At 43.2% G+C, this 15,864-nt stretch overlaps 1 protein-coding gene across 1 annotated transcript in view; it reads left to right on the top strand.

Annotated features, from left to right (window-relative positions):
• The window catches only part of LOC310856555 (cingulin-like), a 51,790-nt gene that overhangs the window by 31,644 nt on the left and 4,282 nt on the right, over positions 1-15,864 (top strand). The window contains exons 11-19 of the mRNA XM_083762026.1: positions 2,009-2,157; positions 2,863-2,983; positions 4,262-4,474; positions 7,678-7,899; positions 10,998-11,246; positions 12,152-12,322; positions 13,044-13,205; positions 13,904-14,077; positions 14,400-14,518. Coding sequence (XP_083618152.1) covers positions 2,009-2,157; positions 2,863-2,983; positions 4,262-4,474; positions 7,678-7,899; positions 10,998-11,246; positions 12,152-12,322; positions 13,044-13,205; positions 13,904-14,077; positions 14,400-14,518 — 1,580 coding nt within the window. The remainder of the gene's footprint in view (positions 1-2,008; positions 2,158-2,862; positions 2,984-4,261; positions 4,475-7,677; positions 7,900-10,997; positions 11,247-12,151; positions 12,323-13,043; positions 13,206-13,903; positions 14,078-14,399; positions 14,519-15,864) is intronic.

The raw sequence follows: 15,864 nt of genomic DNA, 5'->3' as shown, positions 1-15,864 counted from the left end.
GCGAGAATGTGATATGCATAATAAGAGTACTATGTTCAACTATCCTCATCCCTGAGCGCACACGACGAAGTTATCCGCCTTTTCAATTAGTAACGCCCAGCGCTCAAGACGGAGATTGATCAAAAGGACGGAAGTTATTGATATCAAAGCCGATCGCATCGCTCCACAGCCTGGGAGCGCCTGACGTCCCACTGTTATGCAACATTCGATGTTGCATAACAGTGGGACGTCATTGAAAATGTTCCCCCCCTGAAAACCTTAAAACATTAATAACAAGTATTTAGACGGCCCACCACGATTTAATCATACCTCCCGTTGTTCTCGATCGCCTCTAGAGTTTTTTGGCTACATCTAGCCGCTTCAGCCACATTCAGGATAACATCCAGTCCGTCGGTAAAAGTGCTCCGCTGCTATAAATCGCTGGGCGCTATGATTTAATGGATCCGGAGAACTCGCCAGTTTTCCAAGTTGCTGCATCGAAGATTCTTCTTCACTGTCTTCATCGTTATGCTGACATGCTGTCTTCATCAGTGTAGCATGTCAAACCCACAGATGTTATAGTTCATTTCCAAAGTGATCAAATTATTTTGTGCAATTAAATGGTCAGCTAGATAATGATAAAAAGTTGAGTTTGTGAATACCAATGATAAGTAGGCCTACCAATTCAGGATATTGTTTACTAATAAATGACATTGTTTCGGTACTTTGGTGTTTAACCCATTCTGACCTGAGATCAGATTCTAAAAATGTCTTCTACACGCTGACAGTTTTCTGAAAAGGCTATGTTTCTGACCTGAGATCAGATTCTAAAAAGCTGTTTCTATGTCAGTGGTTCTTACATTTTTCAAAAATAGCAGACCTACAAGCTCTGAGCTTGTAGATCTGCTATTTTTCAATAGCTAAAGCATAGCATAATGCTAACACCAAAAGGGGTTCAATTTACAATTACAATTTAGGCATTTAGCAGACGCTCTTAATCCAGAGCGATTTACATTAAGCAAGAACAAAAAACCATGGGAATACATCACATAAAAACATTTATCAAGAAACATGCGTAAGCTAAGAAAGTAACAGTGGAATATAATGAAGCTATACATATAAACTATACATCTATACTACTATGCTATACATATGTACTATGATGTGCTATGACTACATACAATGCAATGATAGTGCTGTCGACATAACATGCTATAAGTCTGTATCAAATGCTATCTAAGTCTACAGAAATGCTATCTAAGGGGGTGGGGGAAGTGCTATGGGCCATGATGGAGTGTGAAAAGGTGGGTTTTCAGACTACGGCGGAAGATTGGGAGTGATGCTGCAGTTCTGACTGCAATGGGAAGTGCATTCCACAGTTTTGGAGTCAGAAGGGAGAAGAGTTTGCTTCCCGGCTTTTTTCTCTCTCTCTCTCTCTCTCTCTCTCTCTCTCTCTCTCTCTCTCTCTCTCTCTTCTCTCTCTCTCTCTCTCTCTCTCTCTCTCTCTCTCTCTCTCTCTCTCTCTCTCTCCTCTCTCTCTCTCTCTCTCTCTCTCCTCTCTCTCTCTCCTCTCTCTCTCTCTCTCTCTCTCTCTCTCTCTCTCTCTCTCTCTCTCTCTCTCTCTCTCTCTCTCTCTCTCTCTCTCTCTCTCTCTCTCTGCACTAAACCGCAGCGAAAACATGGGCTGATCTTAAATAGTTTCATATAAGCGTTGTGTTCCAAAAATGAACAAGCTGTCTCTGCGTTATTGTCAGGGAGGTGTCTCTGTATCGTTTGCGACATTCAGTCACTCCTATATGATACGAAAATGTAACTAATTCAGTACAATAACGATTTTCTCTCAGTCAGTTGATTCTACATATCCATATGAGTGATGCGGCCGGATGACATGTCATTTTTCAAACGGAGTTCTTATATGAGGCGATCTAAAAAAAAAAAAAAAAAAAGTACATGAACCCGTGATTTGCACCCTCTACCGATATTGACGTCAGACTCCGGTGCTCTATAGTTAACTCTAATATCATGTCAGTCTCAGGCGGGCATAGAGGCGGAGCGGCAGCGCGTCAACACGTCCGTCCGCTCACTGCACCAACAGCTGGACGACTGCAGGGACGAGAGCAGCCAGTGGATGGAGCAGTTTCACACAGCCAGAGACCAGCTGAGATCCACCAAGCAGGAGTGAGTAGAGGTGCACGCACGCACGGACGCACGCACGCACACACACTGTAATATTATACTACACTTCAAACAAACCCAAATAGGCTACGCCTATCACTTTTATGACCCGGAGGTGAAGGGGTGAAAAGGAAAAAAAACTGCGTTCCGAGGAAGCAATCTGATTGGTTGAAACAGCTTTCTAGCCGTGCTTGAACCAGCGCAAAGGAACAGCTAATCAAAACAAATAAATCAGCCGCTCTGTACCTTCTCCCAGAGCGCAGCAGACTGGGTGGCTAGGCTAGCTAGTTTCTGTTCTCTCAGAGCGCAGCAGACTGGGTGGCTAGGCTAGCTAGTTTCTGTTCTCTCAGAGCGCAGCAGACTGGGTGACTAGGCTAGCTAGTTTCTGTTCTCTCAGAGAGCAGCAGTTTGAGTTTGACGTTGTGTAATACAATCAGATAGGACTTTTCTGTTTGGATGAATGGGCTGCCAATGGAAGTTGCACCTAGGTAGCACCTTGCCATTAACTTATATGGTAAGATGGCCGCGGTCTGCATGTGGAGAATTGTTTTTTAACTCTATGGCACAACACCTTTAACCCATTCAAAATCAGCTTCTGCTTATCAAACCATATTTTGATGAATGGACGCGATGCAAGCTTGTAGATCTGCTACTTTTGAATAGCAAACACTAAGTGTGTGTGTGTGTGTGTGTGTGTGTGCCAGCCAGGCTGCTGCAGGCTCGCCTGGATAAGGAGGAGTTTGAGGAGGAGCTTAAAGAACTGCAGGAGAAACTGAACACCGTGCAGCAACACACACCTGACCCCACACACACTGAGGGTCTGAACAAGGTAACGCTTGCGCACGCACCCACACACACACACTGATGGTCTGAGGCCTCATTCACACGTAAAGAACATATGTTCTGTGCTCTGCCTGTGTTTGATCGCCGCCTCAATGCTTTTCCAAAGGGAGTCACATGGTTTGACCAAACATTTTAGTTTGATGGAGGTTGAGGGGGACAGAACACAGTCATCAAACACACATGTTTGGTCAAACCATGTGACTCCCATTGGAAAAGCATTGAGGTGGCCATCAAACACAGGCAGAGCACAGAACATATGTTCTTTACGCGTGAATGAGGCCCGAACACACACACTCACACACACACACACACACACACACACACACACACACACACACACACACACACGCTCAGATCGATGAACAAATAGGATCCACTATGGGGCCTATGTGCACCTGTATACACCTACAATTCAACAACAGTAGCAACGTAGCTCCTACGTCATGACGTTGTTTACATCGTTACCACGGCAACCAAAGCAGATAGAGGTCGCGCAGACAGACAGGGAGGCTCTGGGTTGACGTTGTTTCAATCAGTCTCAACACAGACAGCTGGTGCAGTGGTAAACTCACCGCCACAGAGGTGGGTTCAATTCACTTTGGTGCACATCCGGCTTTTTCGGGGCGTCTACGCCAGAGGTTCCCAAACTCTGTTTTCATGACGCCGAGCGGCCCCTGAAGAGAATTCCTCATTAATTTTCATTGTTGTAGACGTTTCAAAAAGTATTTATTTAACCCATTTGTCTGACGTATTTTTACCATTTTTCAAAAATAGCAGACCTACAAGTTCATAGCGCGCCACTCATGATCGGGACATCCTTAGTATCAATATTATCAATATTATGGACTGGATATTGTCTGTGATTTTAGATGTTGTACTATTGTGATATGGCATAAACGTGTTCTATAATAAAAATATAAATATTGGATCAGGAAAAATTGGTACCCGGCAGATACTCAAAGTCAAACAACAATCAACAAGCTCGCGACGCGTTTGTGAGCTTGTAGATCGGCTATTTTCAGCAAGTCTAAAAACAGCCATTACGACGGCATCAAGGCCCCGCCAAAATACATTTTAGTCCACTAAAACAACTGTAGATTTAGTCGACTAAAACTACACTAACACTAAAACATTCCAGGTGACTAAATTGTGACTGAAACCCAATGAAAACTATTCGAGAGACTACGACTAAAACTAAAATCAAAACCAAAAACAACACTTTGTGTGTGTGTGTGTGTGTGTGTGTGTGTGTGTGTGTGTGTAGGAGGTGGAGCGGTGCCATGCGGAGCTGCAGGGCTCCAAGGCGGAGCTGGAGAAACTCAAGGCGGAGACGGACCGGAAGGTTCTGGACCTCATACACGCCAAGAAGGCGCACCAGGAGCAGGAGGCGGAGCTCAAGTACGAGATCGACAGGCTGATCAACCAATTGCAGAGAGCCAAAGAGGAGGTGGCCAAAGCGCAGGACAAGAACAAGAAGGTTTGGCTCATCTCGCATCGTATACATTTTAGAACAGTGGGCTAATTAGCCCTAATTAGCTAGCCACCATTTGAAGAGACATGCCAGGGAGCCCTCATTAGAGAAGATTTGTACGGCTCTGGCAGTGATTCTCAACCCGTTTCATTTCAAGGACCCCAAGTTTGACATGCATTAGGCTATACGGACCCCCCATTACATGGCATTTCTATCTCTGGGTAGGGTGGCCACCTGCAAGACCTCAGAAAGGAGGACACTTTTGCGGGGCCCGATCCCCCGACCCCCCCCCCCTCCCAGATTCGCTCCCCCCCCCCCCCCCCCATATATTAATATTATTACTACTACTATTGCACCTAATTTTCACCACCATCATCTCCAGCATTATGTCCACAGAGAACATATATTTGCTAATTAAATTAACCTTTTTCAATTATAGGGTACCACAAAGGCCATTCATTTTATAATCAATTTATTTTATTTCATGTTTAGATATGTTTTATGTTTAATCTCTTTCTTGTGGGTTTTTTTATAGTCTTATGGTCATCGGTGTGGGACATAGTATGATGCCAGTAGCCTATATGTTCACAGTGCTTTAGCCTCCCTTTCTTTATGATGTCGAGTTCCTTGCTCCATTGCTCATTAAATGTAGTTTTTCATTTCGGCATATTTGGTTTATTTATCTCTGCATTAACTATCCTAAAGTGATTGTGAGAGCACAACAAACAAACCGACCATCCCACTGGCAGTGTTGCCAGGTTTTGGAAGAGAACCAAGCAACCATGTCTATGAAAACAAGCCCCAAAGAAGCCTGACTAGGCTTAGTAGGCTATTTTATAAAACAAGCCCAAAGTCGCTTATAATTAAGCGGACATGGCAACACTACGAACGTCTCCTCTCTCTTGACAGAGGGAGTGTGGCCGGCTCCCTGCGGAGCTGAGCAACGCTGCGGAGATTTTAATACCCAGACGACGTAAATGACAGTTATGACACAAGCACTGTGTCTGTATATCACAAAAAAACTGACAATTATGTGTCCGGCCGGAGGTTGAGGTGGGAGGAGGACAGGTGGGTCTAAAACCGGACTGTCCGGCGTGAAACCGGACGTCTGGCCACCCTATCTCTGGGACCCCCAATTTATATTGTAAAATCAATGTTAATTTAACTCTGAGAGTGTACAAATGGAACCAAACGTGTTCGAGTCCCGTTCATGACGACCTTTGCTGCGTGTCTCTCCCCTTCTCTCTCTCTCTCTCCCTCTTTCCTGTCTATCTTCACTTGATACTATCAATAAAGGCAGAAAAGCCAAAAAACAAATCGTGAGTTTTTTTTCTTCTATAACCTCTCCCAAAAAGTAGCAGATGTTTACACCAGTTTGAACCGGAACTGAAAGTCAGTCATCTCATAATACTGACCTGCGACCAGTTTGGCCCCGCGATCATTCATAAGTCAAATTAAGCTATAATCAAGTGCCGAATATTGCATTTTGAGCAGATTATGAGCCATAATCCATATAAAGACGGCTTGCGTGCGTGCAGCCGTGCACGCGGGAATTTTGGCCGTTTTTACGTTGTCCTGGTCTGTAGGTAGCTAAAAATGCTACAAACATGCTAACGTGATGCTAATTAATCGCCGATTAACGTGGATTAAACAAAACTCGCCTTTACGGCTATGGCAGCCCGGACAAAGTTACAGTAAGCTCATTTTAACGGCCGTCATACTTAAGCTGTTAAAATAAATAATAGTGATGGGTGATTAATCGGCAAACACATCGGTATCGGGCCGATTCTAGATGTTTTTAGATTAATCAGCATTGGTTCGATTAAACAAGCCCAAAGTAACAGCAATTATTGTAATTTTTCAATACAGAATGAGATTGCCCAGGCCGTGGCGTAACGGTCTGGGCACCTGACTGGTAATCCAGTCGCAGTGTGCCGCGGGTTCGACTCCCGAGCCCGACACGGCCTTTACTGCATGTCATCCCCCCATCTCTCTCCCGTTTCCTGTCAGCCTACTGTCTGTCCCTTAAAAAATCAATAAAAGGCGTAAGCCGCAAAAAAATATCTTATATAAAAAAAAATATATATATATACAGAATGAGATCATATATAACTACATCTGTTATCGGCCAATATAACAGCAATTAATTATATTGGATATCGATATCTGCCAAAATGTCTCATCGGCACATCCCTAATAAATAAATAATAATGGTATGTGTAATACTGTATGCATTATTGCACGCACACGCACACATACACACACACACACACACACAGCTCCCCTTTCAGCGAGGCCAGAGTTAATAATGTTAAAGAGGGAGTACCAAATTTTTTGTATTTTTCCAGTTTTTCAGGTGACAGTACTTCATCAGACACCCTGGAGTCGTTTTTATGTACAATGATGTCTTCACTTTGTATTTAGGGTTTCTTCCTGGAGGCTGAACCCTTGACAGTCAAACGTGCCAATGAAAAAAACAGTAATATAGTGACTACACACTATCAGCCCCTCCCCTAAACCCTCCCCCTTTATCATACAACTACAGCTGTGTGTGCTGGGCTTCAGTTCAGGTGGATCACCACCCATCACCACCCACCAGGCAAACCAGGCATACAGTTTAAGAGCCATAAACGTCATATAATTACAAATTATTTCTCTCTTTATAATGGGAGAATTGGCACTCAACGCCTAAACTGGTGACCACCAGGTGGCGCTAATGAACTGGTGGGGGTGCCCACATAAAAACGACATTTTAACAAATACTGTACACTTTTTTGAAAAATATCCTTCCTCCTTTTATAACAATAAGACCTGATGATCATGTTTTAGGGTGGAAAAAATCATGGCACTCCATCTTTAAAGGTATATTCAGTGATTTCACTCAAAAAACCTTAGGTTTCGTTTTTGGCTGTGGGACCCAGCCTTTCGTCCAATCAGGATAGAGAGTCAAAAACTAAACCTAAGTTTTTTTGACCCCCAGGGGTTAACTGGGGACACGGAGGAACTCCTTATATGGCCAGCACACTATATAGTAGGGAGGATTATCACAACGAAACAAAAAAATAAGTGATATTTGAATTAAGTGAAATCACTGAATATACCTTTAATATAATGCTATGTGTCATGCCGTAGTGGTAGTAATATAGTGCTGTGTCTTGTACACGCCCAGCTCCATGTGTAATATAGTGTTGTGTCTTGCACACGCCCAGCTCCTGGAGCCGGCCGTGGTGTCGGAGTTGGAGGCGAAGCTCGCGGAGTCCAGAGGCGAGCTGGGTCTGCTCCGAGACAAGCTGTCGTCCGCCGACATGGAGCTAGACACCAGCAAGATGCTGTGTAGCTCCGCCCACACGGAGCTGAAGGAAGCCAGGGACATGCAGCGGGAGCAGGAGAAGAGCAACGCTCGCCTCCGAGACAAGATCTCATCCCTGGAGGTACGCTGAAGCACCTCACCTCACCTCACCTCACACACGCCTAAGAAACCCTTGACTAAAGGCCTATTCATACTCCAGTTTTAGTTGATAAGGTGTCCACTGAAAACTACAACATGATTACCACTGAGCCGCAGTGGTAATAGACTCACCGCTCACAGCTCACCCGGACAGCTCTGTTTTTGTTGTTGTTGTTTTTTTATCGCACGATTTTGTAACCCATTTTTCACCCCTGTGTCAATGATCTAATTCCGATATCAAGACCGCTCCGCAAACCGTTCCGCCACCGCTGCCTTCTTTAAGGGTGGGGGTGATGTGTTTAACACGATGCACGCCAACACGCCGCGCAACCTGTCAGATGACGGGTTAAGATTTAACCCTGGAGGTCTCCATACCTGTCAGATGGCGTGTAGTAAGGGTTATATCAACACCATGCAGCCGAAGCTCAACACTAACCTTCCGTGCTGCCCAGGCTGCTAGACAGCGCCTACGTTCTTCCCATCATGAGGAACAATGCGCGCGCCTCCCATAATAGGATCCACTCATTGACGTTTCTTTGTTTTCTCCGGGAAATACTCCAAAGTTGTTGTTTTAGTCCAAAACGCCCGGCGTTCAGATGTAAACAGTGATTTCTGATCGCATTGCACCAGCCATGTCACCGCTTGTTGTGAAACCTAAGACATGTCGGTTGCTGCTCGAAACTGCAGGGGGCGCTGAAAGTGTTAAGGGGGTGATGTGCTGCCATGGCTTGGTGTGGTGAGAGCAATGGCAGCTGAGTTTTGGACCTACTGCAGCCTGTTTGTTGACTTGTATCCTATTGCTTCCTGACCTATGTGTTTCCATGTTGACCAGGGAGTGGAAACTGATATCCCACTGAGACAATTAAAAACTAATCTGAACTAATCTAATCCAAGCTCAACTAAACTAATCTCGGATAATCTCAGCTAATCTAATCTAATCTCCCACCTCTGCTCAGTGCCACGGAGCCCACAAAGAGTTCCTCTGTTACCTCTGGAACCATTATGTTAGAAAATACGTGCCAGAACAAGATATTATAATACTAATAATAATAATAAGGCGTCATGAAGCTTTCGTGACACGAGTGCAGCGCAAAGTGCTTTACAGATAAAATACAAAAAAAGACAAAGCATATCAGACAACATAGAAGTCAAGTCACAGTCAAAATACATAAAGTAAAAAAAACATCAACAGCAAAAACAGAGCAAGGTCAGTGGAGAGCAAAAAGAAAGGCAAAAAAGTTACAGAGGCATTAAAAATAGGCAGAGTAGTGGGAATTTTAAAAATGTGTTTTTTTCTGAAAAACCTCATGTTTCTATATCAGTGGTGCTCAATATTTCATGTCAAGGACCCCAAAAGTTATATGTAATATGCCGCCGACTCCCATCTGAAAATATGTTGTTCCAGGCGACCTCTCCAGAAGATTTGAGTTAAAAACTGAAACTCTGAAAGAATATTCAAAGATTTGAGGCACATTTTCACGATTAAAAAAAAATAGCAGACCTACAAGTTCATAGTGCGGCACTCTGTGCCGTGCTATGAGCTTGTAGATCTGCTATTTTTAAATAGCTAAAGTATAACATAGGCCTAATGCTTAAAACACCAAAAGGGGCTCCCGCCCTGAATGGGTTAAGTAAAAATGTCAACTGAGGGTGCAAGTCTAAGGTGGATGACTGACAGACGCTAAGATGAAGGGTGACCTCAAAGATTACTTTTGTTTTCTTTTCTTTTTTAATATATTTTTTATCCCACGATTTTGTAACCCATTTTTCACTCCTGTGTCAATCATCTAATGTGGTCCTGGGCTCTACACACCCTCCACCAACCTAGTCCCCATATATGGGGGACAAGGGGAGAGCAACGGACTTAACTCATGCTTCCTTCATGCTTGAGTCTCCAAGTTGCTCCTTTACACCTGACAGGGGGGAGTTTCCCTGGTTGGACGTAGCGTGTGGAAGGAACACGTTATTCCAAAAAGTTCCTTTCCCCTCCATCAGGCGCCCCGGAGGCCAGGGGGAGGCAGTTTAGTGACCAGGATTACTGCATGTTTTTTGTGAGGGTACCTACCATAACTTTTGTTTTCATACATTTGTATGCTTAAATTCAGATTCAGGATTCACAATTCAGATTCAGGTTATTCAGGTTAGAACAGACTCAGAGCCTGAATAGACTGCTACTGCTTGATGTGAAAGACTGCACACTGCAGTTGCAAGAACAGTCGCTAGAGGGCAGAAGAGTTACTTTATAGCAGCTTGAGTTTCTTCACTTAGTTGCAACAATTGCAATTGGAATTGTCTTGTTATGTGATTTAAGATTTTTACACCGCATGCAACGTACATGGATAAAAAGTTCTCCGTGACCATTGTGGTTATAAATATTAAATATGTTTATAATATTAAAGCAGCACTGTAACAACACTTAGTTTATTAGTTTTAGTCTTAGTTTTTTTCATACTTTGGGTTATTTGTCAGGTCCGCACCTGACAAATAACCCAAACAGATTAAAAAAGGTCAGAGGACACTCAACCAAAGATACCATTTAAAAATATATATATATTCAGTTACTGTTGGTAATGAGAAAAACGAATAGGCCTACTAAGGGCATTTTTAGTTGTAGTTAGTTTTGTAAACACACAATACAGTTTCAGTTAGTTATCGTTTTGATATCATAATTTAAAGACCTTTACGCCTTGGACAAAAACAACTCCTGGCAACAAACGCAATTGTTTGGGCCGAACAAAATAGAAAGAAGAAAAAAATGTGCAGGGTACAACACATGTTTTGTTGTTTTTCCTTTTTATAATTATTTGTTCGGCCCAATTTTTTTGCTTGTTGTCATGAGTCGTCACGATCCCAGTTGGCTTCGTTCGAGGCTTAAAAGATCTTTAAATAAATATTTTTTGAAACGTCTATGAGAAGAATTAACGGGGAATTATTTTCCGGGCCTGTCGTCGTCCATGTAAGGGAACGGGACTGCGACGCTTTATAACCTTGGTGAATCGTTTACACGCCTACCTCTTTATGTTGTGTCTGTGTGCGTGCGTGTGCGTGCGTCTGTGTGTGCCTGTGCGCGCACGCTCATAGACCCAGCTCCAGGCCAGCGCCACAGAGAACTCGGAGGCGGAGCTGACTCTCCACACGGAGCTGAGGGCCCTGAGGGCGGAGCTGGACGACACCAAGAGGAGGGCGTCCCGCCTGGACCAGGAGCACTACGAGACCGGCCTGAGGCGGGAGGAGGCGGAGAAGGAGAGGGACGCGCTCAGACACGCCGCCGCGCAGCTGGAGGAGAGCAGGAGGCAGCACGACAGAGCCCTGGAGAAACTCAGGAACGAGGTGAGAGAGGAGTCAAGTTCAAGTAATTTTTTTATTTATGGAGCACATTTTAAAAACAGCCAAGGCTGACCAAAGTGCTGTACACCAGGGGTGGGAAACTTTGACGATGGCGAGGGCCACTATATTTCCACACTCACTCCAGAGGGCCACAGTACATTTTTACTGTCATAGCAAAAATAACAGCGTTTTGAGCTTGTAGACGGCTATTTTTGTTATAATTGAATTGAAAACCTTTTTTTATTGAATTTCAAATGCATTTAGTTATAGTTATGTTAACTTTATGAACTGTTAACACTACATTGGACACTGAAATCAATACTATCAGTTTTCTTTTCTTTTTTTCTCTTGTTTGCTTTGTTGTATTATTTCACCTTTGAAATCCATTTATATGTTAGAAGGGTAGGCACAATAACCTTAGGCTTCAGCCTACACCTTTTGGCAAAATCATGGCAAATAAAATGGCAAAATCATGGCAAATAAAATGGCAAATTCATGGCAAATAAAAGCATGTAACATAACACTCTCTCTGATGTTTGTCAAAAAGTGCGACATTTGAAAAACTTGAATCTGATTAGAGTTTCTATTTTATAACATAAAACTTTAAGGTAACAAATAAAGACAGATAACTCCTTGATAGCTTAATAGACGACGCTTTGCGATGCAATGTGCTGTGAGATTGTAGAATTAATATGTTGGGGGGGGGGGGGGGGGTGGATAAAGATAAAACATACATTGGCTGCATAAAAGCTAATTCCGATGTTGTCAAATAATAATTATATTATATTGTGTCACACTGATTGAAGTTCAAAATGATTGATTCAACACAGATTTGTACGACTCACGTTTGATTGTGTGTGTGTGTGTGTGTGTGTGTGTGTGCGTGCGTGCATGTGTCTGTCCGTTAGTATGGCTCTCTGAGCGTCTCCTCCGGGGAGGAGGCGCAGGCTCTCCGGGCTCAGCTGGAGGAGCAGAGGGAGCGAGCGCGCAAGGAGACGCAGGAGACGCAGAGACACGGCGCCGAGATGCAGACCTCCCTGGAGAGGAACACGCACAGTCTGAGGAGACTGGAGGAGGAGGTGAGAAACCAGTGGTGGAAAAAGTACTCAATTGTTTTACTTAAGTAAAAGTACCAATAATGCAATTTAGAACTACTTTGTTACAAGTAAAAGTACGGAGTTGAAAATGTACTTGAGTGAAAGTACAAAAGTATCGTCATCAAAATGTACTTAAAGTACTAAAAGTAAAAGTACTCAAGTTCAAACTGTGTACAAAAGGATCTACAAGCTTACAAAGCGTCGCGTTGCGACGCCTTGTGAGCTTGTCGATCTGCTATTTTCTAATGGCCGAAATGTATAAGGTTGAACTGGTTAATGTAAATTAAAATCTCCAAATGAACTAGTAATTAAAGTTTTCAAATAATAATAATAAAAGTAAAAATGTTGGCTCTGAGATGTAGTGGAGTAGAAGTAAAAAGTACTGGAAATTGGAAATACTCAATTAAAGTACAAATACCTCAATTGTACTTAAGTAAAAGTACCACCACTGTGAGAAACACAGTCTGAGGAGACTGGAGGAGGATTTGAGAAACACCCACAGTCTGAGGAGTACAACGTAAACATTACAGAGACTTTGTTGCCACATTGTTACAGTTTGTAATAGTTTAAAACTCCAGCTTGTCACTCTCCAGGGCTGCATGAACAGCGCTCGAGCGCTCAGATTTCTGCCCCCTCAATGTCCTAACTCTGTCTTACTCTATGGCTCTGGTGTGTGCGTGCGTGCGTGCGTGCGTGTCACTAGGTCTCCCGCCAGAAGAAGGAGCTCTCTCTGGCGTGTGAGGAGAGAGACAATCACCAGCTGGACAAGGAGCTGCTCACCAACAGACTGCGCCACCTGGAGGTCGAGCTGGAGAACAGCAGGAGCGGCCTCGGCGACAGGGCCAGGGAGGTCCGCAGCCTGGAGGTGAGATGAAAAAATTGCCGGTCTACGCGCGGTGCGTTTTGAGCTTGTAGATCTGGACTTCTTTTGCTATTTTTGAATTGGAATGCTTAAAAGTTGAAATTTTATTTAATTTCAAGTGCCTTTCAAATGCCTTTAAAGTGTACGTTTTTTAGGTTTGGGTTGTGTAGTTACCTTGCCATGATGTAACGCAAAATGTGGACAAGATTTCTTTTTTTCTTCTAGTGATTAGAAATTGATAATTGAAAATATGCCCCTCATTGACTTACAACAAACAAAGTTGATTCAGACAATATAGAGCATCACCAAAACTCATGTGTTTTTTTTTTTTTTTAATGTTAACTTCCTGTTGATTTTACTATTTGAAGATCTGGATCCGGATCCATGCATCCAGTCCGGGTTTTCTTCCTAATAAAATGGACAAATCAACAGGAAGTTAACATTTTTATGTAAAAATATGAGTTTTGGTGATGCTCTATATTGTCTGAATCAACTTTGTGTTTGTTTACGTAATAAAATAGTGACTTTGAGAGCTGTTTTAGCATACAACGTAAGTCAATGAGGAGCATATTTTGAATGATCAATTTCTAATCACTGGAGCAATTATTTTTTAATTCTTGTCCACATTTGGAGTCATGGCAAGGTAACTAACCTCAAAATAGTGGTCTTACCCTTGTGTGTGTGTGTGTGTGTGCGCGTAGGACAAGCTGAAGCGCGTGGAGACGGAGCTAGAAGAAGAGAGGTCCAGTGTAGAGATGCTGACAGACAGGGTGAACCGCAGCCGAGACCAGATGGACTCGCTGCGCTCTGAGCTGATGACGGAGAGATCCTCCAAACAGGACCTGGAGCTGGACAAGAACGCTATGGAGAGACATGTACGGACTGCACTGTACACACACACACACACACACACACCGATGGTGGTGAATGGTGAGCAATTTGGGGTTCAGTGTCATGCCCAAGGGCACTTCGACATGTAGACGGGAGGAGCCGGGATTCGAACCGCTGACCCATGAATCATTGGACGACCTGCTCTACCTCCTGAGCCACAGCCGCCGCCTGGTGGCAAAAGTAAGGGGATCAGAGACTTGCTCAAGGACACTTCGACACACTAAGTGTGTGTGTGTGTGTGTGTGTGTGTGTGTGTGTGTGTGTGTGTGTGTGTGTGTGTGTGTGTGTGTGTGTGTGTGCGTGCAGCTGAAGGAGTTGAGGGTGCGTCTAGCGGACATGGAGGGTCAGTCTCGTCCGTCAGCAGGAGTCACCCAGCTGGAGAGCAAGGTCCAGGAGCTGCTGGAACGCCTGACCACCGAGGAGAGGTACATACATGTACACCCCAAAATATTACACTGCAGTGTACACCCCGAAATATCACACTGTAGTGTACACCGCAAAAGATTACAATGTAGTGTACACCCTGAAATATTACACTGTAGTGTACACCCCAAAATATTACACTGTAGTGTACACCCTGAAATATTACACTGTAGTGTACACCCTGAAATATTACACTGTAGTGTACACCCCAAAATATTACACTGTAGTGTACACGGCAAAATATTACACTGTACACCCCCAAATACTACACTGTAGTGTACACCCTGAAATATTACACTGTAGTGTACACCCTGAAATATTACACTGTAGTGTACACCCCAAAATATTACACTGTAGTGTACACCCTGAAATATTACACTGTAGTGTACACCCTGAAATATTACACTGTAGTGTACACCCTGAAATATTACACTGTAGTGTACACCCCAAAATATTACACTGTAGTGTACACCCTGAAATATTACACTGTAGTGTACACCCTGAAATATTACACTGTAGTGTACACCCTGAAATATTACACTGTAGTGTACACCCTGAAATATTACACTGTAGTGTACACCCTGAAATATTACACTAGTGTACACCCCAAAATATTACACTGTAGTGTACACGGCAAAATATTACACTGTACACCCCCAAATACTACACTGTAGTGTACACCCTGAAATATTACACTGTAGTGTACACCCCAAAATATTACACTGTAGTGTACACCCTGAAATATTACACTGTAGTGTACACCCCAAAATATTACACTGTAGTGTACACCAGGGGTAGGCAACCTTAGGCACCAGTGCCAACATTGGCACAAAGGAGGGTGATCACTGGCACACTGGCAAGTGTGTGAGAGAGTATTTTTGGTTTTAAATAAACTTTAAAAAAAAATGCTGTCAAATAAATGAAGTCCCTCACATTAGTGTGTAAATTACATCCTGCATTCTACATTAATTAAAACTGAACTCTGCCCTGAGTCTAATGATCATTATAACAACGTGAAAGAAAATATTTAAAAAGAAGGAAAAACTTTATATTTGTTGACAATCAAAATAAGTTTTTGATTGATTTTTCCTGTGGTGTCATTAAAATTAATTAATGTTGATATGGCACACTGACGATCTAGAAAATAAAAACATGGCACTTCATTTAAAAAAGGTTGCAGACCCCTGGTGTACACGGCAAAATATTACACTGTACACCCCCAAATACTACACTGTAGTGTACACCCTGAAATATTACACTGTAGTGTACACCCCAAAATACTACACTGTAGTGTACACCCTGAAATATTACACTGTAGTGTACACCTCGAAATATTACACTGTAGTGT

This window comes from Protomyctophum parallelum (assembly GCF_964188405.1).
Source record: "Protomyctophum parallelum genome assembly, chromosome: 3".
Taxonomy (NCBI): Eukaryota; Metazoa; Chordata; class Actinopteri; order Myctophiformes; family Myctophidae; genus Protomyctophum; species Protomyctophum parallelum.
Note: the sequence above shows the minus strand (reverse complement) of the source record. Positions and strands in the feature narration are given on the sequence as shown.